This window comes from Mustela nivalis, assembly GCF_964662115.1.
Source record: "Mustela nivalis genome assembly, chromosome: 1".
NCBI lineage: Eukaryota > Metazoa > Chordata > Mammalia > Carnivora > Mustelidae > Mustela > Mustela nivalis.
In genome coordinates, this window is record NC_139020.1 from 64,797,063 (window position 1) to 64,820,970 (window position 23,908).

The window sequence follows — 23,908 nt, forward strand, 5'->3', positions numbered from 1 at the left end:
CACATCAGCAAATAGGAAGTTGTGGTGCAATGCAGTAAGTGAAATGATGGGAGTTAATCTAATCCTGTTACCCAGATGACTGTCATTAATTAAGGTAATCCCTGTAGTCAGTCACTCCTCTGGGTCTTCTCAAATTCCAAATTTTTTTTTTTCCAATTCCAAAATTCTATTTGCTGTATTCTACTAAAGAGTTTAGCAGTTTTGAATTTGTAGAAAGGATTAAAGGAGGGGTAGGGACTGACAAAAAATAACAGACTATGTTTGGTTGCCAGTAAAATGAAGTTACACAAACCAGTTTGGGAATATTTTAAATGCATGCATTTTAATAAAAACTATACCTCAAAGCATATGTTAGCAGAAGCTGCACTGATATTATTGCTGGATTATCAAAGAAAAACACCTGGTAGAAATTCCATAAGTTGTCCTGCCTTTCGAGCAACAGTAGGCATATCAACTAAAGGGAGTAAACTCCATCTTAGGAAGAACCACCCAAAGCTGATTCTTCAAAAAAGCGTTCTGCAAATCTCGGTGTATCTGGCACCAAGCCCCATCTTCAATGCCACGGTTCTTTCCAGAAACCAGAATTGAAGACTATGGGTGGTGTCCTCCCCGGCCGGGAGGCCTCGGCACGTTGGTGACAGGTTGGGCTTGTATTTGTGCAAATTGTCTTTCCCTTTCCCACTCCACTAGAATTGAATACTGCATTTTCTTTTTCATTCGTGCGGAATTTCCGGAGTTTTAAACAAGTTAGATTACTTCAGCTTGTGACAACATCTGGCCGCTTGGAGCCTGCCCTAGACCCGGTTTGTGCGGCCCAGGAGACCGAGAGAGACCCAGAGAAAACAGATGAGAAGCGGGCCCGCGCAGAGCTTAAGGTGGCTACTGGCCGTCAATTCCCTTCCGGGGTGGAGGGCGGGTAGGGCTGACACCGCTGGGGTTCGTCCCGCCTCCACCCGGAAGTATTTTGACTAGGGCTCCGCCGTCTCCCCGCCCATTGGCTTTTGCCCCAGTGAGGGTGGGACTTCCTGTCTCGTGTAGCCAAGGTCCTTCAAAGTGAGCACCCGCACGGAGGAAGAGGATGTCCAGAGCTGTGGCGACGAGGCTGGCAGCAGATTAGGTGGGGCGTAGTGTATGGGTGCTCACCGACTTATTACTGCGGTTATCCTTACTGTCCTCCCACCGTGTTTCCGGGAGGCCTTGCAGCCCTGAGAACCCAAGCGTGTGTCTCTCCGCAGGTTCGGAGAAGGCCATGGAGGTGCGGCGGCCAGCGCCACAGAGTTTCCCCTGCAGGCAGCTGAGTTTTTTCCCTCGGGTTTTTGCTGCGGGAGCTGTGGCCGCCGATTCGGAGGCTCCCGCGGAGAATCAGAAGCTGTCTTCTAACGTCCCAAAGCCCGAGTACTCGGAATCCGGATGGGACCGCCTCCGGGACCTGTTTGTCAAAGAGTAAAAGTGCCTAGGGTCTGTGGGGAGGGGACTACGAAGAGGTGCCCCATCTTGGGATGAAGGACCCCTGGATGTGGCTTATTTTTAAATAAGATTTGGCGTTGTAATATTTGTATCCCAGGCTTGTATCCTGACATTGTCATTTGGTAGTTGTGATGATTGACGGGGACAAATTTAAGACTGTAAGGGTGAAACTCATTCCATGTTCCAGCTCTTAGGGATATTTAGGGAATATAGTTTTAGTGTAATCCCCTGGCTTTACAAATTAAAAGAATTGGACCGAGCTAATTAGTGTCCAGACTGACCCTGGAATCCACATCTGCAAGATTCGGCTCCAGTATTCTCTTTCTTATTTCATTTTATCCCAAACTGATACTTTGTGGCCATAACCCGTGCTCCTCTCCAAAAAAGGAAGGTTGAAGAGATGCAAATAGACCTGTAAAATTTTTATTCTGTCAAATAAGGAATATATAAAAAATAGTAGCAACTAATTTCTCATTTTATGAAAAAAGATACTAGCTGAATTAACAGATAAGGTTATTTCAGAATAAAGGATAGCCCTTCACATTGAATTAACGGTAGTGGAAAAACTCAGGATACTTTATTCATTTCATCATTTATTCATTTATCAATTACTGGTGAAAAATTTGCCCTTTCATGGAGTGTATTACCATACTACAGTGTTATCCAGTGGTTAAATTAACTTTGAAGTTTTATGATGTTGCTGAGATTGTGAGATTGTTGACAGAATCGTATTTACTTGCTTTCTTGAGATTTCATCATCTTTTTTAAAAAAGATTTTATTTGTTTGAGAGAGCAAGTAAGAGCGCATGAGCCAGGGGGAGGGGCTGAAGGAGCGGGAGGAACAGGGAACCCAGCATGGGCCACCATCTGGGGATACTGACATCATAACCCAAGCCAAAAGCATATGCTTAACCCATTGAGCCACCCAGACACCCCTCATCTTCATTTTAAAGACAACAAGGCAGCCTTTCTCCTTCTTCCTTCTAATAGTTGAGATAGGTGTGGAAGATCCTATGTAGTGCATAATAGAAGAGGGTTCTTTTGACCAGCTTTACAAACCACAGAATGCTGAAGCTGAAATAAATTTGAAGGTAATGCAGTGTAATTTCCACGCTCCCCTCCATTGTAGATGAGCAAAATAAGGTTTATGGAGATTGTGATCTGGCTGCAGGTTACTTAACAGTGGGTGACAGAACCAGAACCACAACCATGTTACCATTTGTAGTTTAGGTCCTTTCCACCACTATGCTGTTTCTTAACTTTTCATTAGCTGTTTGGGCCAACCATAGGACTTAGAGCCTCTATATCCATATCAGCAAAATGGGGATAAATATCACCCAGGTCATGGAATTTTTCAGGGAACAAAAAGGAGGCAAAGCATATACATCTGGCTTGTTAAGTTTTAAGCTCTTTTATATTTTCTCTTCTGACTTCTACCATATACCAGTTTTGAGGTAAATGTTTTTTATCTTATTCACTATAAAAGGTAAATACAGGGTTCAAATTACTGGAGTTTTTCCTATTGACATAAGTAGAAGAATTATAGTTTTCTAATAAATTAGATTTCTCTTGTAGATACAGGAACTGTAAAGACTCATTGATTGTGATGTCAGAATTGTTGCTGACAAGGCACCTGGGCAGCTCAGTCAGTTAAGTGTCCAACTCTTGATTTTGGCTCAGGTCATGATCTCAGGCTTGTGGGAGCAAGACCCTGGGTCAGATTCTGCACCCAATGAGGCATCTGCTTGAGATTCTTCCCCCCACCTTCTCCTCTCTCCACTTGTGCTCATGCACTTTCTCTCTTTCTCTCAATAAATAAATAAAATCCTTATTAAAGATTTCAAAAATGAAAACACTGATCTTTGGATCCAGCTTATAGATTCTTCCTGCTTCCAGAGATGTGGTTGAGTTTAATAGTCCTCTAATAAAAGGACCTTAGGGGAAAAAAAAACAAACAAACCTGTTGGAATATAGTATGCACATAGAAAAATATACATAAGTATATTGATCAATGAATTTTCACAAACTTTATACCAATACTGAGAGACTGTTAGCAGCATTTCAGAAGCTCCCCTTGTGCCCCTTCTAGTCACTGTCTTTCCAAGAGTAATCAACTAATAGCCTAATTTCTAACAGCATAGATTAAAATTGGCTGAGATTTGAGGTACTTCTAATACAACCATGCTATTTAATTCATCGGAAGATTTAATTTATCAGAAGATTCTGCCCATGATGAAAGATGTGATGTTAGTATTGGGATAATCTTGAACTACTTTCGGAGAGCAGTATCCATAAATTGATCTCAAACAACATTGTCTTTCTGATGTCCTTCCTAGTGAACAACAGAGAACTTCAAAGGAACTTGAGAATATTTATAAGGCGGCACTTTCAGCAGGCATCATTGGCTGGGCATATGGGGGAATACCAGCTTTTATTCATGCTAAACAGCGGTATGTTGAGCAGAGCCAAGCAGAAATTTATCATAACCGGTTTGACGCTGTGGTAAGTACTGCTATTCTCAAAGTATTTGAGGACACAGCAGTTTGCGATTTACTTTAAATTTACTCAGGTAGGTGGGTTGGGAGGGTTTACGATGTCAGAGTAGAGAAACAAAGTCTATACTTAATAACAGTGGAAGTCCTAATGCTAAAGTGCATACACATGGCTTGTCAGACCACGGTTCCTATCTTCAGAGGGATTACCACCATGGCTTTACTTCCTGAAATATATTTCTAATCCCTCGCTAAATCATCAAGGTTAGCTCTAGCATATTAGCCCCATTCACAGAGCCTCCATGAAGGACAGTAGTTCACACTAAAACAATAATTAGCATTTATAACTGCAGTGCTAATTCATTTGTTAGATCTGTATATCAGTTCTGTTGTATATATTAGTTTTTGTTGTATAAGTGAGGAAGTTACAGCTCTGAGGGTTGTTTTGAGGTTTTTTTGGACTTATGTCAGACTTAGACAAGTTGCAAAAGTAGTACATTCACCCAAATTCTTCAAATGTTAACATTTTATCGCTTTATCATTCTCTATCATTCTCTGTATAATGCATACTGTTATTTATTTGTGACTGCTGGAGAGTAAGGTATAGTCATGATGAATACTTCAGCATATATTTCCCTGAAAACAAAGACATTTCTCTTATATAACTACAATATATTATCCAGATTAGGAAATTAATACTAATACAGTACTTTTATCTTATTTACAGACTTTATGTAAGTTTTGGTAGTCAGCCCACTAATATAATTTATTTGAAAAGTAAATAATTTTTTTTTTTCAGTCCTGGATCAGATGTTGAATTTGCCTCTCATGCCTCTTTAGGCATGCCTCTAGAACAGTTTCTTTAACTTTCTTGATTGTGACATAAGATTGTGGGCTATATGTTTAGTAGGATGTTTCTCAATTTGGATTTGTTTAGCGTTTTCCTCATGATTAGATTTCAGATGTGAGTTTTATCAAGAACATCCTAGAATTGATGTTGTTTTTTCTTAGTACATTATATCAGGAGCACATAGTATCTTTTGTTTCTTTACTGATACATACTTTAGGCACTTGGTTGAGATGGTCTTTGCCAGTTTTATCCACTGTAAGATTACTTTTTTTTCCCCTTGTAATTAGTAAGTTTCTTATGGGTACTTATAAGATATTTTGAGACTATGTAAATATCCTATTTTTCCACAATTTCTGTGCTCTAGTTTTAGCATTCAGTGATTACTCTTACCTGGAAGAGTTAGTACTGTGGTGGTTGTTATATGGTTATTTTCTAATTCCATCTTTCCTATATTTATTTTTTAGTAGTCAGCTTTAAGGAAGAACTTTCCCTCCTCCTGTATTTGTTTCTTTATGATTTATTTGTATCAATGTAGACTCATGGATTCTTACTTTAGTCTATAGGTTCATAATCCATTATTACCATTATTTATCGTGAAGCTCAAATTGACCTAGATTTGGACAGTTAAAGACCTTCAAACTGGCTCCTTTGTCTTTTTGATCTGTTCCCATCATTCTTTGAACATATGTTTACTTTTGAGCATAGCAGCATGTTGCTGGCTCACCTTTTGCTTTCCCAGCACCAGCTCCAGAATTAGTTATCACCAAAGCATTTAGTTTCTTTTAGTGGAAAAATGGTATTTAAAAACTAAGATTTGATGCTGGGTACGCTCATTGCTTATAGAGTTATCATGGCTTTTGGACACTAAGTAGACAAAATTGGGAAATGTGTGTGTTCATCTGTACTTCTATACACATATTCATACACACTTTTATATTTATTTATTTATTTATCCACCTATTAAAAGCCATGAGTTCAGAGGCACCTGGGTAGCTCAGTTAGTTGAGCATCTGGCTCTTGGTGTTTGCTTAGGCCATGATCTCGGGGTCGTGGGATTGGGGCCTGTGTTGGCCTCTGTGCTAGGCAGGGAGTCTGCTTGGGGATTCTCTTTCTCCTTCTCCCTCTGCCCTTCCCCCTTCTCACATGCTCTCTCTCTAAAATAAATGAATAAATCTTGAAAAAAAATAAAAAACAAGACAACAGAAAACAAAACATAAAGCCATGAGTCCATCCATCCTGATACTCCAGAGAGTTTTGACTTGCCCAATATCATATAGTAGTTAAGGATCCACTTGGGAATTCTCTCAAAGTCTAGACCATATCCTTAGAATATTACACCAGACTTGCTCCATGGTGTGTGGAAAAACTGAAGCACCTGCCTGAAAAACATGTTGTAAAGATTAGATGAGGTAATACGTTAACTCAACTTTTACATAGAAGATATACGGTAAATATCTGTTCTCTTTACTTTCTCTGTTCCTTTCCTGCCTATCTATTTTACTATCGTCCTTTCCCTTTAATTTACCATTTAGTTGGTTGTGCTTTTTAATTTTATGGTTTCTTTTTCCCAAGATTTCCTGAATATAAAAAGCATGTCTGCCACTAGCTTTATATCTACCATGGCATTTACCATATAGATTGTCAATTTATGCCTCACTGTTAGATTACTTGCTTGACACTGGCAGTTCTTTTTTTTTTTTTTTTTTTTTTGACACTGGTAATTCTTAGTGCCTTTTCCATTTCCTGATGGAATAGAATGGTGTGGGACTTTCACTCTAGCTTCACCACTTAAACAATGATATTTCTAGAGATTATAGGATGTCTCTGTTTAGGTTTCCCTGCCTAATCCATAGCCAACATCCCTCTGCCCCATTTTCAGAATAAAGAAGGTACCAGGGTGTTCTGGAGCCTCACAGCCTTTTCGTTACCTTTAGCAATCTGCACATCGTGCAGCCACACGAGGCTTCATCCGGTATGGCTGGCGCTGGAGCTGGAGAACTACAGTGTTTGTGACTATATTCAAGTAAGTGCTCTCTGAATCATGACAAAGGCTCTCGGTATTCTTTTAGGAGCACATCTTTTGAGCAAGTGGGATTTTTAAAAACTAAATACCCACGTGAAAGTGATTGATAATACCCTTCACCTCAAGAACTTTTATCTTTCTGCGTAAAAGATTAGGCCAAATGTAGTTTTGCATCCATGGGTGGAAATCTACTATTATCCAAATAGGTACAAAGTTTCTAAGTAAGAGAAATTCTGCAAAACTCTTCTTTACATTTCTGTTTCTAAGTGAGTATTTTTTCCAGAAATTTGACTGTTCTTTGGCTCATTCTTCTGACCAGAAGGCGGATCACCTAGAAAATCCATAGGCATATTAGTATTCTGGAACATATTGACAGGGCCTAGACTAAGACCAGGAATTGACATAGTGGGCACTTTTTTAGTGAAAATTGTGGTCAAGAAGGTAAGGGTGATGGGTGCTTGGGTGGCTCAGTGGGTTAAGCCTCTGCCTTCAGCTCAGGTCATGATCTCGGGGTCCTGGGATCGAGCCCCACATCGGGCTCTCTGCTCAGCAAGGAGCCTGCTTCCCCCCACCCCCTGCCTGCCTTTCTGCCTACTTGTGATCTCTTTCTGTCAAATAAATAAATAAAATCTTAAAAAAAAAAAAAGTAAGTAAGTAAGGGGAATATACTTTAAATTTTATGTTTTCTTCCTTCTCCCTTCTTCCCAGCACAGTCAACACTGGTCTAAATGTGTACCGAAATAAAAATGCCCTAAGCCATTTTGTCATTGCAGGAGGTAAGACATTTTTGTTCTTGTTTGTGTTTTTCAGTCTTCTCAAATATGGTCTGGAAAATATTTAAGGACTTATAAATAAGAGCTACTGAATTCTTTGGTTAGCTTCTTATCACATCTCATTCAACATTCTTGCAAAATATATTGAAGGGTATTATGCTTGGCTCTGGTGTACTTGGTGAACAAAACAGAAAAAGTCTTTGCTTTCATGGAGTTTACCATCTAATGTGGTTGGGGAAGATTGGTTGCTGTGATAAAAGGTAGCAAATAGGTGAAGCAGTGGGATGGTCAGGGTGATCAGAGAAGGTTTTTATGAGGAGGTGACATTGAAGCTGATGTGTGAAAAATGGAAAGAAGTAAGCCCTATAAAAAAGACTAGCCTAGGCAAAGGGAACATTGAGGATGAAGGCACTAAGGCAAGAAAGGTTTCTCAAGAGCAGGATAATACGACCGGAACATAGTGAGTGAGGGAAAGAGTGGCTTTGAGATAAGATTGGTTAAGTGAAGTAGAAAGGGATCAGATTTTTCATGTAAGAGCTTGGATTTTATTTTAAAGCTCTATACCTCTGGTAAATATGAACTCTTTAAAATGAACGTTAAAAAAATATTGAAATGTTATTTCCAGAAATGCGAATAAAGTGCCATATACACTCAAGCATTAACTAACTCGTGTACATTCTCTCACATACAAAAACATACATATAGTGTACATAACATTTAAAAAATGTTTAATTTAGAATTAATTTCAAGCTTACAGAGAGTTTTAAAAATAAAAGTAATACAAGGAACACCATATAGCCTTTATATATGGAGGCCCAACTGTTGTTAACATTTTAGCCCATTTGCTTTATCACTTGTGCTCTTTATGGGGTGCATGCTCTCCTTGTGTTTATACATACACATACATGTATTCTGTATATATGTATATACACACAGGCAAACACACATACACATAATTTGAGCTTAACAGTTGAGTGGAAACATTTTAAAATACAAAACTAGAAATAGGCATTAATAGCATGGAAGCAGCTCAAACTTTCCCTTTTTTAACTTGCAGCCATTTTTCCATGGGTACTGTGTAGACTCAAATGCCTGTATCCAGAGCAAACTGTTTTCCTCCTCCAGCTTCCATACTTGTCCCTTCTGTTATGTTCTCTATCTTCTACCCTGTTAAATTAAAAAACAAACAAACAAACAAAAACCACAACAACAGCAACAAAGCTAAGCAATGATATGCTTCTGCCCTTTATCCCTTGCTTTCCAAAGTTCTAGTTCTATCATTTATATTCCTTTAATATATATGGACCCTCAGCTCCTCTTTTTTCCCACTGCTTCTGTCTGGTCTTCCCTGTTTCTAGTCTTCATGTGCTCCACTTCCAGTGTTGCCATTTTTGAAATATGAATATGATTGTAACACTTCTTTGCTTGAGTTTCTTCCATAGTTTCCCATCATTTTAATGTTGATTCTTCGTCTGGCCCGCATATATTGCTCTTGCTCCACCCTGATTTCCCAAACCCAGCATAGTCTTGCTTTACATGTATTGGTCCATCTTCTTGAACCTGTCTTCCCAGTCCCACAGACAATTTTGTTCAGCTTTTATTGGACCTACCTTTGACACTCATCTGTCATCTTCAGCTTCCCTAGAGGTCCTTTCTAGCCCCTATTTTCTTGTCTTTGGCTCTTTTTAGGTGTCTTTCCCCTGTGTTCCCATAATTTACTGTAAATACTTTAATTGAAGCACTTATAACATGTTACAGCTGTTGTTTTGCTTCTCTGCTAGATGACTTACTTGATCAGAGAAAGTCTTTGCCTTTTTCACAACTCTCTGATGCAGAGTACAGTAGAAAGATGTTTCTTGAATGTAAATTGAGTGTAAAAATAAGTAAAAATAGTCCTGCATCAGGCTCCTTGCTAAGCAAGAAGCCTGCTACTCCCTCTATCGCTGCTCCCCCTGCTTGTGCTCACTCGCTCTCTCTCTGACGAATAAATAAATAAAATCTTTTTAAAAATTAGTAAAAATAATAAGAATAGAAAAACACATTTAATACAATAGAAGTTTTTATCTCATACCAGCAACCAACATTGAACTTAATGGTGTAGCATAAAGTAACCCTGAAGTCAGAATCAGGTCAAGGATATCTCCTCTCATTATTATTATTTGGCATTCAATCTGGACATTTATAAATGTATATTTGACATCTGGAATGGCTGAGTGAGAAGCTTGGCAAATCCTCTCTACAAAAAGCAATAATAGAATTGGACAGAATTATCAAAAACAACCATTTAAAGATGCTTGAAGTTGACCACAAGGACCCAACTGATCAGTAAGCATTTATCCAAGAATTTATACTGAGTCTCATTAAGAACATAGAGAGTCTGTGCCCCCTAACCCACAGCTCCATGCTGCAGAAATTTCACAAGGATAGGTTGGAGAATCAGCTTCTGCTGCTTAAGGTGGCTGGGTTTATTTGGAGCAGAGATCAGAAAATTCCAAGGGTATTGCTGAAAATAATTGCAACAGGGAAGGATAATGTCACACATCTAACCTGAGGTTTTGTTACTATTTGAGGTGAGGAATAGCCTGGCAGAGGAGATGGAATCTTAACCCAAGAAGTCTTTAATATCCCACTTAGTCCTAGCACTTGGAAAGTTGCACACATGTGTAAGTATTTATGCAAATTCAGGAGAGACTGGTAAGGGTTCTAGCAAGCTGCTTATCTTTAGCTCATTGTAATTGTGGACACCAAAAGAAAAAGCCAGAAAAGATTATAAACTTTGAATGCATTCTTCAACCACAGATACATTGGCAAGGGATGGAAACCTTACTCACTTGAGATGTTTAAGCATAACCTCTGATGACTCATTGGATGACTGCTTAAGCCACTATGATGCCTAGGAAGCCAGGCATAAAGATAATAATTTAAGAAAGGCATTAGTGGCTATAGTCTGCAGAAAAAAAGACTCCATAGAATTGGTCCAGGCAAGTTGTTACATAAACAAAGAATTATAGCCATCCCCTGAAAGGATGTCCTAACTCTAGAGATGCTGTAATTTATTACCTAAAATATGCAGTTTTCAACAAAAACAAAAAAATTGGAAGACACGCAAAGATGGGATTTAAAAAAAAGCAGTCTTTGGGACTGTCTCTGACAGGACCCATCTGTTGAACATAGCAGGCAAAAGGCTTCATACCATTTTTAAAGAAATAAAAGTTTGATGACAGTGACTTATCAAATAGAGTATGTCAGTAAAGACAAATTATAAAAAAGAATCAAGTAAAAATTCTGGAGTTGATAAATATAACAATAGAAATTAAAAGTTCACTGGAGAGGAGGAGTTCAACATTATATTTGAAGTAGCAGAAAAGAATTGGTGAACCTGAAGATAATATCAATATAGATTGTCTCTTGTGAAGGACAGAATTTTTTTAAAGGTTTTATTTGAGAGAGAGTAAGCACATGAGTGGTGAGTAGGGCCAGAGGGAGAGGGAGAAGCAGACTCCCTGCTGACCAGGGAGCCCAACGCTGGACTTGATCCCAGGACCCTAAGATCATGACCTGAGCCAAAGGCAGATGATTATCTGACTGAGCCACTCAGGTGCCCGTGAAGGACAGAATTTTTTTAAATGAAGAGAAGTGAACTGAGCCTCAGCAATCTATAGGACACCATCAAATACCAACAGGTTGCTAGGAATGCTAGATGGAGAGAAAAGAGAGAAAGGGGCAGAAAAAAGTATTTTAAGAAATAAGACTACAAACTTGCCAAATTTGTTGAAAAACATTAATCCATTCATCAAAGAGGCTCAACAAACTGTAAGATAAATAAACATGAAGAGAGTCACACCTAGACATGTAATAATTGTACTATTGAAAGAGAAAAATCTTAAAAGCCACAAGAAAAAACCAACTCATACAAGGAATGCCCCAATAAGATTAACAGCTGATTGCTCATCAGAATGATGGAAGCCAGAAGGCAGTAGAATGGCATTCAAAGGCCTGAAAAGAGTAAGTTGTCAACCAAGAATTCTATATCTAGCAAACCGTTCTTCAAAATTGAAGGCAAAAATGAAGAGGTTGGCAGATAAACAAAGAAAGAAAATTTATTGTTAGCAGAACTGCCTTACATAATTCTATAGAAATTCTTCAGGCTAAAAGGAAGGGATACCAGATGGTAACCTCAATCTACATGAAGCATTAAAGAGCATTGGTCAAGATAATTGTATAAGTAATTATTAAAGGTTATATAAATATATATTTTCTTTTAACTGATATAAAAGATAATGCATAAATAATAATATATAAAGTAATAAAATTGAAGTATTAGACATATAGCGTGTTTAAAACTGAATATGACATTAATAGCACAAATGAGAGGGAAGGAATGGAAATATGTTGGGACATATTTCCAACAGGAGATGTTACAAAGTAGTAACTTGACAGGAAGAAATGAAAAGTACTAGAAATGGTTAATATGTAGGTTAATAGAAAAGAAGTCATAAACCTATTTTTTTCTTTCTTAACGTTTTCCCTTCTTTAAAGTATATATGATTGTGTAAAATAATAACATTGTATTGTTGTGTTTTAACATATATACATAATGTAAGTGACAATAATAGCACAAAAATGGAAGAGGAGTGGAGCTGTATTGGAACAGTCTTTGTACATGTTACTGGACTAAAACAGTTACTGATCTGAAGTAGATTGTGATAAATTAAGAAGCGTAGGGTAATCCATAAAGCAAGTAATAAGAAAGTAACTTTTTAAAGTAATAACAAGATCAAAAAGAAATAAGATATATAGAAAACAGATAGTAAGATGGCAGGCCTAAACCCAGCTATATCAGTAATAACATTAAATATGAGTAGATTAAACACTGCAATCAATAGGCAGAAATTGTCTGACTCCATTAAAAAAAGATCAACTGTATGCTGTCTACAGGAGACATATTTTAGTTCAAGGAAACAAGTAAGTTGAAAGTAAAATGATGGAAAAAGATAAACTATGCAAGCAGTAGGGAAAAGAGCTTGAGTGGCTCTTCCAGTATCAGACAAGATAGACTTTAATATAAAAATGCTAGCAACAAAGAGAAGGATATTTTATAATGTTAAGAGAACCAATTAATCAAGAAGATACAACATTTATAAACATAAATGCATCTAGCAACAGAGCTTTTACATACATGAAACAAACACTAAATTGAGAGGAGAAATAGCCAACTCAGTAATAGTTGTTAGAGGCTTTAATATGCCACTTTTTGTAATGGATAGGACAATTAGAGGAAATATCAGCAAGGATATAGAATATTTGAACAACACTATCAACCTGTATGAACCAACATCTATAGAACAGTCTACCCAACAATAGCAGAATACACATTCCTTTCAAGTGCGCATGGGATAATCTTCAGGCTAGACTGTATATAAGGCCTCAAAACAAGTCTTAATAAATTTAAAGTACTGAAATCATACAAAATATTTTCTCTGACTTCAGTGGAATTAAACTGAAAAAAGATGGGGGAATCCACAAGTATTTGGAAATTAAACAACATATTTATAAATAACTCATAGACCACAAAGAATCACAAGATAAATTAGAAATATTTTGAGTTAAATGAAAATGAAAACACATGTCAAAATTTCTAAGATGCACCCAAATAAGTATTTGGTAGGAAATTTATAGTTATAAACATCTACATTATAAAAGAAGATCTCAGATGAACGATCTAAGCTTCTGCCTTTAAAAACTAGAAAATGAGAAGCAAAATAAACCCAAAGTAGGCAGACAGAAGGAAATTAGAATTAAAGCAAAATTTGTTGAAATTGAAAGAAAAAGAAAAAAATGGGTGGAACCAAAAGTTGGCTTTTTTGAAAAGATAACAAAATAGACACCCTTTAGCAAGACTGACCAAGAAGAAAAAACAAAAGACTTACTCAAGAAGAAATAGAACCAAGACTTACTCAAGAAGAAATAGAAAATCTGGATAGCCCATAGTAAGTTAATAAACTAAATTATTAACATTTTTTTCACAAAGAAAAGCCCAGGACCAGATGTCTTCAACGGGTATTTGGGAAATTTCCTTCACAAACTCTTCCAGAAGATAGAAGAAGAAAGAACACTTTCAAACTCATTCTGTTAGACTAGTATTATCCTTATACCAAAGCCAGATGAAAACAACAAAGAAAACAACAGATCACTATCATTCAAGAGTATATACGCAGGAGTACCTGGCTGGCTCAGTTGGCAGAGTGTGTGACTCTTGATCTCAGGGTTGTGGGTTCAAGCCGTAGGTTGGGTATAGAGCTTACTTAAAAAAAAAAAAAAAAAGTATACACACAAAAATCCTTAACAAAATACTAGTAAACCAAATCCAGCAACAAATAAGGATGATTATATCTTGACCAAGTGAGTTTATCCAAGGAATTTAAGGTTAGCTTAGAAAAATCATTTGACAAAAATCCAACATTCAGAATTAAAAACTCTCAACAAACTAGGAATAAAAGGGAAGGTCATCTATGAAAAAACCTGCAGCAAATGTCATGTTTAAGACTGAATGATTTTCCCCTAAGACTAGGAATACAGCACAGATTAAAAAATTAAATTACACTTGTAATTTAGGTACTTGAGGAAAATACAGTCCTATTCAGCATTATACTGAAGACTTTAACCAGTGCATTCAGGTAAGAAAAAGAAACAAAAAGCACCAAGAATGAGAAAAACGAAGTAAATTGTCTTTATTCATAGAAAACATAGTTATGTATAATAAAGAGTCCAACTCCATTTTTGGTGTATGGCTCATTACTCCCTCCCCACCTTTAATACAGTTTTAGGTTCATAGTAAAATTGGACAGAAGATACAAAGATTTTGCATATACTCCCTCCCCCACTTACATGTAGCCTCCCCAACTATGAACATTTCACACCAGAGTGGGATATTAGTTACAATTGAAGGATCTACAGTGATGGATCATTATCACCTGAAGTCCATAATTTCCTTTAGGATTCACTCTTGGTGTACATCCTATGGGTTTGGACAAATAGGACATATATCCATCATCATAAAGACCATTTTCATTGCCCTAAAATTCTGCTCTACCTGTGCATCCCACCTACCAACCTCTGATAACCTCTGATATTTTTTTTACTGCTTACAGTTTTGCATTTTCCAGAATGTTATATAACACTGTATAGCTTTTTCAGATTGACTTCTTTCACTTAATAATATACATTCAAGTTTCCTCCAGTGTCTTTTCATTAGTTGATAGCTTATTTCTTTTTAGCGCTTTGTCTGAATGCCAGTTTATGCATTACCTACTATTACCTATGCAGCTGAAGGCCATCTTGGTTGCTACCAAGTATTGTCGATTATGAGCAAAGCTGCTATATATAAATGTCTGTGTATATATTTTGGTGTGAACATAAATTTGCAGCTCCTTTGTTTAAATACCAGAGAGCATGATTGCTGAACCGTATGGTAAGAAACTGTCAGACTGTCTTCAAAAGTGGCTATACCATTTTTGGGTTACAACCAGCAGTGAATGAGTTTCTTTTGCTCCACATCCTTGCCACCATTTAGTTTTGTCAGTGTCCTAGATTTTGGCTGTTCTAACAGGTTTTTTAAAAAGTATATTATTTTTAAAAAATGTTTCGTTTGGGAAAAAAAAAAAGATCAAATTTATTACTACCTCTGGGTAATAGAATTAAAGATAATTTTCATTCTTGTTAATTTTAAAACATAGAAAATTAAAAAATGATAAATAGTTCTTAAATAAGAGAAATAGGTCTCAGATTTTTTAAAAAAACAATGTTACTACCTGAGATGGCATTAGTTGTATTGTACCTAGTGAGGGAGGAAAATGAATGACATCATAGAGCATTCCCGTGGGAAGGAAAGAGGACCTCTACACTGACCACCAGGTGGCACTGTAGGCTAAATGCCCGCCTGTAGGCCTGCCTGAGGAGTGTAGCCCTGAAGAAAGGGGTGAGGCTGTGGTGGTGGGAGGAGGTATAAACTGCAGGGGTTTTTATTTGGGGAAAGCTTTTCTTGAAGAAGGAAGAAATGGAAGAGGTGGAAGTGAAGAAATTACAGATTCTTAAGAAGAGGTGGGCAAACATTGAAGAGAATGAGGAGATTGGACCCTAGAACAGATGGAGAAAGTAGGTTTATAAAAGGAATGTTTTCCTTTGAACCTGCAGTGTGGAAGAGATCATGGTGGTATATTCATGTTGGGTTCAGAAAACTTACTTAGGGGTTTATGTCACTTTTATAGAAGGAAAACTTAAAAGATAGATTCTAGTGTTTAGAGAAAATTTAATATCAGGGTTTTTTCTGTTTGTTTGCTTTAAAATAGCTGTCACAGGAGGTCTTTTTAGAATAAACCTGGGCCTGCATGGTCTGGTGGCTGGTGGCATAATTGGAGCCTTGCTGGGGTAAGTGTTAACACAATTTCATTCTAAATTAACACAACATTCATTAATGCCTTACCTGTTAAAATCTCACTCATTTCTAGGTCTTCAGTCTTATGTTGGCAGTGGCTTTGACTGTTAAGTTCAAATTCTACTCTACATGGTTGATTTTACTCAGTTGTCACTGAGTAAAAACTGTTTATATATCACTGACACCTGAACTTATTTGTAATTTGAACAATGGTATTTGCAAGGAGCAGGAAAAAGGAATAAGAAACAATTAGCAAGCATGTTCTTAAAAAAAAAAAAAAAGTTTTGTTTGGGTTTTGTTTGTTTAGTTTAATAAATTTAAAAAATTTTCTTCTTCAGCTTTTTACTTTGAAACATTTTGAACCTATAGAAAAGTTGAATGAGTTAGTACATTGAACACCCATATTTTCGTCACTTACATTCACCGGTTGTTAACATTTGCTGTATTCTTTTTATATCTCTCTGTATATGTGTGTAATGTGTATACAGTTCTTTTTCTTTCTCTTTTTTTCTTTTTGGTTAAGTCTTTGGAGACCTCATAATTCCTCATCTCTGAGTATATCAGCATGTATCTCCCAGGATGAAATGATGAATATTTGCCAGTGATAATATCACAGTATAATCATCACAATAAATAATTTAGCATTGACTCAATGTAGCTATCTAAGATAGGGTCCATAGTAAAAAAATTTTTAATTATTTGAATAATTTTTTTAAACCCAGGATACAATTGTATATCATTTTTATGGTTTTGATTTCTTTATTTAAAAAAGAAAAGATTTATTTCTTAGAGAGTGCATACAAGCAGGAGGGGCAGAGGAAGAGGAAGAATGAAACTGAAGCAGATTCCACACGAGCACGGAGCCTGATATGGGGCTCAGGCACAGGACCCTGAGATCACAACCTGAGCTGAAACCAAGAATCTAAGGTTTAACTGACTGTGCCATATAGGCACCCCTTGATTCCTTTAAACTAGAACAGTTCCACTGCCTTTTTCCCCCCCAGAAAATTTCTCAGTTTTTTTTGATTATCCCCTCAGGATTAGATTTAGGTTAAATATTTTCATCAGGAACACAATATAGGTGAAGTTGTTTCCTTTTCCATGTATCATATCAAGAGACATTGTATCAGTGATTATAAATGAAATTAATTTTAATGACTTGGTACAGTAGTTTTCCACTCCTGGGTGACAGATTACCACAAACTTTGAAACAACTTGAAACACTACCTGTTTATCACATCACAGTTCTGTAGGTCAGAAGTCTGACCTACAGACTCAGATGGGCTCAGAGGGGCTCTCTCTGTTCACGGTTTACAAGGACAAAAATCAGTGTTGGTCAGTCAGGCTCTTATTGGAGGCTCTGGGGAAGAATCTGTTCCTAAACCATTCAGGTTATGGACAGGATCCTTGTGGCTGTAGGCCTGAAGTCATTGTTCCCTGGCTGGTTGTCTGCCAGGTACCACTGTTCTAGAGACATCCCATTCCTTCTCATGGTGACCCCCTCCATGTTCAAACCAGCAACCAGCATGTTGAATCCTTCTCATGCTTTGAATCTCTCTGACTTCTACTCTGCCACCAAGGAAAACTCTGCTTTTAAAGGGTTTATCCAGATAATTTACTTTTTGATTGACTCAGATTCAACTGATAATTAACCTTAATTATATCTGTAAAATTTTCCCTTGTAATATAATCATGGGTATAATATATTTATAGTTGAGGGATTAAGGCAGGACAGTTTGGGGGGCCATTTTAGAATTCTGCCTACCACATTTGGTATCTACTAAATTCCTCCACTCTAAGGGTATCTTTTTCCCATTGTGATTAACAAATAATCTGTAGGATAAGATTGAATAGCCTGTTCTCCAGCTATCTTTTTTCTTGTGGTTTTAATGATCTATTATAACTGTTGGTGTCATCAATTATTACACAGAGGGTTGCAAAATGATTTGTTCTGTCTTTTCTTTGTTTTTGTTAGTTGGCATTTACTTGAATAGAAGAGTACTCCCTTTCCCTCCACCTATGCCCTCCCTTTTCCTATCCCCTTTTTAGGAGGAAGTAACACTGTAGATTCATGCATTCTTTTTTAAAATTCTTTTTAAAAATTCAGCATGTCATAATCCATTGCTGACATGTTTATTATATTGTGTTTTTTTGTTTGCTTTTTTAACAAACTCAACCCCCAATGTGGGGCTCGAACTCGACCCCAAGATCAAGAGTCACATGCTCCAGTGACTGAGCCAGCGAGGCACGCCTTGTTATGTTGTTAATATACCAGCTTAGTTTGAAAGGAAAAATTGTTGAAATTAGAAGTCAAAATAATTTCTTTTTCTTTGTCGTTAAAAACACATAACATAAATTTTATCATCTTAACCATTTTAAGTGTACAGTTTAGTGGTGTTAGGTATATTCACACTTTGTACAAATGATCTCTAGAACTTTTTCATCTTGCAAAACTGAAAACTCTTTACCCTTTAAACATTAAATCTCCCCTTCCCTTGTCCCCCAGCCTTTGGCAACCACCTTTCTACTTTGTTTCTATGATTTTGACTACTTTAAATACTTCATATTAATGGAATCATATAATATTTGTCCTTTTATAACTGGCTTATTTCACTTAGCATAACATCCGCAAGGTTGATCCATGTAGCATGTGACAGGATCTTCTTTTTAAAGCCTGCATAGTGCTCCATTGTATAGACCACATTTTCTTTATCTGTTTGTCAGTGGACATATGCATTTAGCAAAAATACCTTTTTGAATGAGCTTACTTACATTGCAGTCTGTGGAAATTTAAGTTATATCAGAGACAAAAACTCCTTCTCCTCAAGAATACAAGAACCAAACCCTCTTCTGTTATTGTAATAAGTGTTATCTATATCAGTTTCTTGATAGTAACTATTGACATTATAGGTGAGACTGTTGTGCCAGACTTCTGAATTTGAGAATGTTTTGGGGGTTCCACCTCCAGAAGCTAGTAGTATCCTTCCTCCAACCAAAATGCCCTCCACAGTTCCTGCCTCCTACTAGGTTCGGTACCATTCCTGGTGTTGATTTCACTTCTGAGAAATCTTCGATATAAATCTCCTTACTAGAACTGTCATAACTATATATTTTCCCAGTTTATCATTATGATAAAACACAAAGCCAACTTACAGATCTGTTGTTTTTATACCAGTTAATTTTAGGATGTTGCAGTGATTGTTTTTCTCTACCGTTTAGAAGAGGAGGAAGGAAATTGCCTTAATAATTTTCTCTTCATTCGACAAGGACACTTTGTCAGAGTTCCTATACCTGTCAGAGAAGAAGTGGCTCAGTCAGTGTTGCTCATGCCTTAGCAAACCTTCCCATGGTGTGTGGGCTAATGGCTCCTTTGTCCAAAGCTTTCTCTACTTCCCTCTCAGCACTCCTGTAGGAAGTCTATTGATGGCATTTCAGAAGTTCCATGGTGAGACTGTCCAAGAGAGAACACAGAAGGATCGTAAGGCACTCCATGAGCTGAAGCTGGAAGAGAGGTAAGGAGCATGTGAAGATGAGGGTATCTGACTTTCTTAGCCAGCCTGATGCTCTCTCAACCCAGCTCCTCTAAACTGCCTCTCAACACAGAGATGAGTTTCTGGGGCATCTGGCTGGCTCAGTCAGAGAAGCACTCTTAATCTCAGGGTTGTGAGTTCAGGTCCCATGTTGGGTGTAGAGATTACTTAGAAAAATAAATAAATAAAACTCAAAGAAGTGTTTCATTTTCTTCAACTTGTACACTAACTGATTTTTAAATCTTTTTATTGAAAGAATAGAAAACTGAAAGACACTAATTTTATTTTTAATCTGATGAGGGACATTCTTTAGATTTATTTATTTATTTATTTATTTATTTATTTATTTTAAAGATTTTATTTATTTGACAGAGAGAGAGAGGTCAAAAGTAGGCAGAGAGGCAGACAGAGAGAGGAGGAAGCAGGCTCCCCGCTAAGCAGAGAGCCCAATGTGGGACTCGATCCCACGACCCGGAGATCATGACCTGAGCCGAAGGCAGAGGCTCAACCCACTGAGCCACCCAGGTGCCCTAGATATATTTATTTTTAAGTTAAGATATTCCAAACCTCACTTGGTTGCATATTTTTTTTTCTTTTTCTATATTCTTGACTGCATGGGAAATTACTTAAAGGAAATGGACAGCAATGAGTGAATTTCACTTGGCATTATTTAAAAGGTTATATCCCACGTTACATGTGCATCTGTGAACAATACAGAGCATGTTAGGTGTCTACATTCAAAGATTCCACTTCTTGCTGTGGATGCACATGAATTAGGTAGTGAAAGTGGCTGTTAGTGGACGGGATGCCACTGAAGAGGAGGAAAACTTTGACCTGTGCCATCTAGTCACTCCCTGGGGTCCAGTTATCAGACTGAGAGTAGACTTTGTGCTGATTTTTTGTAAGATGACCGTAACAGGCTGCTACCTAGGACTCCTGGTACGAAGGATTCTTGTGGCTTGGCTTCCTGTGTACTGATGAAAGCTGCTGCTGTTTTGGTAGTTAAATAGATAAAGTCTTTTTTTTTTTTTTTTTTTTAATCATATTTTTACTTGAAGCTTCCATTTGTGCTAAACACACATATGCACATGGAAATTCTTAATATCTCTAGATCAGTTGTTCAGGGACTTAGGTTCTATACGAGAACCTAAGCAGCACTGAAACCTTGAAAACCCACCTTAAATCCCAACTAGGCTATTGATTAATTCTATGACCTTGGCTATTTTACTTAACTTCAAGCCCTCTTGTTTTCTCAGCCATTCTGAGGGCAGAATCACACCACAATGCTCAATATATATTTGTTTCATTCACTCCTCTTCTCCAGATTATTAAGAGGGTAGGTGGGATATGTAGTTATCTAAGTTGTAGGATAAAGCACTTAAAATTCTAAGTGCCAGCATAAAATGTGATGTGGAGAATTAAAAGCATGAAAGCATTAGTTTATTTCTAGGTCTTTAGGTGTCGTAAGAAACTTTTTTGTTGTTGTTTGTTTTGTTTTAAAGAAAAGGAAGCTTTGAGAAAGGAGTTGGAAAAGTAAGGAAAGTATATTGGTATTTGAATTTGATACAGAAAGTTGGAAAAGTATTAACGTTTTGAAAAATATGAACAGATAGTAATTGTATCCCAATAAAAAAAAGGAAACCAGAAAAATAACCAGAAAAGTTGATCAGTTATTTAGAGATGGAAAAAATCTCAAGAATGGCTAAAAACAATACATTGAATTGAATTATAGTAATGAAAGATACTTTAGAAGGAAAAAGGGTCAAAAACTTATAGGATATTTATATGTCTACGATATATATGTGGTATTACTGAGGAGGTAATTTAATATGTAGGTTTTTTAAAAAAGATTTTTGACACAGAGAGAGAGAACACAAGTAGGGGGAGCAGCAGGGAGAGGGAGAAGCAGGCTCCCCACTGAGCAGGAAGGCTGATGTGGGACTCAATCCCAGGACCTTGGGATCATGACCTGAGCTGAAGGCAGGTCAACTGAGCCACTTAGGCACCCTAATTCAATACATAGTTAAAGAACTTACTATATGCCTGCTTCTTAGCTTGAAAATAATTACAGAAAGGTCAAACAGAGGGAGAATATAAAAAATTGCCTTAGTGAGTGGAAAATGTAGAAAACTAGCTATGGAGATCTAGAAGAAGTGGTCAAACCTTGTAATGAAGAGTTGGGGAAAAAGTCATGGATGACCTTGATAGTCACTTAAAGAAAGGAAGAAGCTAATACTAGATTTAGAAAAAGAACTGATGTATTATTTGGAAATTGGATTTTAACTCTTTGTAAATATATGTCTATAGTGTTGTCCCATCTGACTTTTCCATATTGAAATTGTTACAGCCTTTGTGCAGTTCCTTTAACATCTGGAAACAGAGAGGTGATGGAGTGGCAGGGGGCCTCACATCAGCTCCCCCCGCCCCTTGCCCTGCCTCTGGCCCTGAGGGCAAGAGGGCAGCCAGTTTTCAAGGCTCACACTTGAGCTGGGGGTGCTTTAGTTCTTGCATGATATCCCTGCAGGAACTCTGGAATATTTTAGGAATCAAAGCTGCTGCTGCCATAGCAGTGTCCATTTTGGTGATGTGATAATAGTAGTCAGCCTGTGAGTGGAACAGATTAGGAGAGCATAGGAAGTCGTTGTTTTTGATGTACAAAGAGTAATGTTTGCTCATAAGGCACAAGGGAGAATGGATAAATACTATCTTTAAAAAAAAATCTAAGAACTAAAAAACAAAGCAGTACATGATATATTCTTTTCATTCTTTTATTACAGCAAAGCCAGACTACAATTTACTGAGCTCCTCCCTGAAGAAATTGAAAGTAGGTTACAGAAAAATCAATCCAAAGATGACGTCCAGAAAATTGAAGCACTGCTAAATCTTCCTAGAAACCCTTCGTCAACAAATAAACAAGACAAAGACTGAAAATGTTCTGGACTTGACTTTCATTGATGAATCGAAAGGATCTATGTTCATTGAATGCCAATGGCTAGGCTTCTCCTTGGTCAGCCTGCTAACAGATGTAAATGTTGGCTTCTCTAGTGGCAATGACTTGCTCTTACCTTTTTTTAACCAAGAATTATGCTATTTTTTTTTTTTAAGATTTTATTTATTTATTTGACAGACAAAGATCACAAGTAGGCAGAGAGACAGGTAGAGAGAGAGCGGGGAAGCGGGCTCCCCATCGAGCAGAGAGCCTGAATGCGGGGCTCGATCCCAGGACCCTGGGATCATGACCCGAGCTGAAGGCAGAGGCTTTAACCCACTGAGCCATCCAGGTGCCTCAAGAATTGAGCTGTTGTATGCTTACTTTACTTACCTTTACATTTAAATACACACTTACGTCCTTCGTGATTGATCTATATATTTGACCTTGTATCTATAGTGATCAATCAATACATAATTCTTTTCCCTGGATTTTACAACAGTAAATTTAAAATTTCCCAAGACTGGATTTGAATTCTGTAGGTTGTATGTTTATTCTTGCAGCCCTTTAGAAGAATACTCTAGAAATCACTAGGAAGAGAAAGGAAAAAACCAGGTGAGGCACATGGTCTGTGATAAAACCCTGGTGCCTTTTAGTCCTGGAAATATCACAGGCCTAGGTGAGTAGGGTGCCTGAGTGGCTGTTGGTTGAGCATCCAATTCTCGATTTATACTCAGGTCATGATCTCAGGGTTGTGGATTGAGCCGTGTGTGGGGCTTCATGGTCAGTGTGGAGTCTGCTTGTCCCTCTCCTTCCCACTCTGCCCCTCCCTCCTCATGCATGCCCTCTCTCAAATAAATAAATCTTTAAAATAAAATAAAATAAAAGGAGAATTCCTATGCCATTTGAAATACAATATAAATTTAACAAACAAGAAATAGATACGCATTATTTTTAAAAAGGAGCCTGACTTCGTTTCCTCTCTTAGTGTTGCTGACAAAGTGTCTATGCTGTAATATGCAGAAGTTACTTAGAATAGATACACAGTCTTTATACTTCAGGAGCTAGCTCCTTAAGAAGGAATCTGCAGTCCTGCAGATTATAGCTTTTACTGAAAGGGGTGGGGGGGGAAATGAACTGGGTTAAGTGTACTAAGGGGTGGGGGGAAGACTGCTAGTGCTTTTTTGGTGTTAGATCTCTTTGTTTTTAGTTCCTGTTCTGAAAATAACTGTTTTCAGGGACCAGATTTATGTAGCTGAGTGATGTAGGGGCTGAAATTAGAGGCTCTGGGGGCAGATCGCTGGCTTAGCATCCCAATCATGTGGCTTTGCAGCCATGTGACCTATAGCATAGCCATTTTACTTTGGTCTCAGTTTTTCCCCTCTGTCAAATGAAATCTCATCTACCTCA

At 37.4% G+C, this 23,908-nt stretch overlaps 1 protein-coding gene across 1 annotated transcript; it reads left to right on the forward strand.

Moving 5' to 3' along the window:
• The first annotated feature begins 1,008 nt into the window (after positions 1-1,008).
• On the forward strand, positions 1,009-22,500 carry TIMMDC1 (translocase of inner mitochondrial membrane domain containing 1). The gene is made up of 8 exons (XM_082711595.1): positions 1,009-1,117; positions 1,236-1,443; positions 3,804-3,969; positions 6,744-6,832; positions 7,541-7,608; positions 15,954-16,032; positions 19,441-19,551; positions 22,347-22,500. The coding sequence occupies exons 2-8, from the start codon at positions 1,250-1,252 to the stop codon at positions 22,495-22,497; spliced, it is 858 nt and encodes a 285-aa protein (XP_082567721.1). The 5' UTR covers positions 1,009-1,117; positions 1,236-1,249; the 3' UTR covers positions 22,498-22,500.
• The last annotated feature ends 1,408 nt before the right edge of the window (positions 22,501-23,908 follow it).

Bases quoted from the DNA above. Each gene is read 5' to 3' on its own strand.
- TIMMDC1 (XM_082711595.1), top strand. From the start codon at position 1,250: ATGGAGGTGCGGCGGCCAGCGCCACAGAGTTTCCCCTGCAGGCAGCTG. The intron at 1,444-3,803 runs GTAAAAGTGCCT...TGTCCTTCCTAG, and splicing joins CGGGACCTGTTTGTCAAAGA to TGAACAACAGAGAACTTCAA. The intron at 16,033-19,440 runs GTAAGTGTTAAC...CTTCCCTCTCAG, and splicing joins ATAATTGGAGCCTTGCTGGG to CACTCCTGTAGGAAGTCTAT.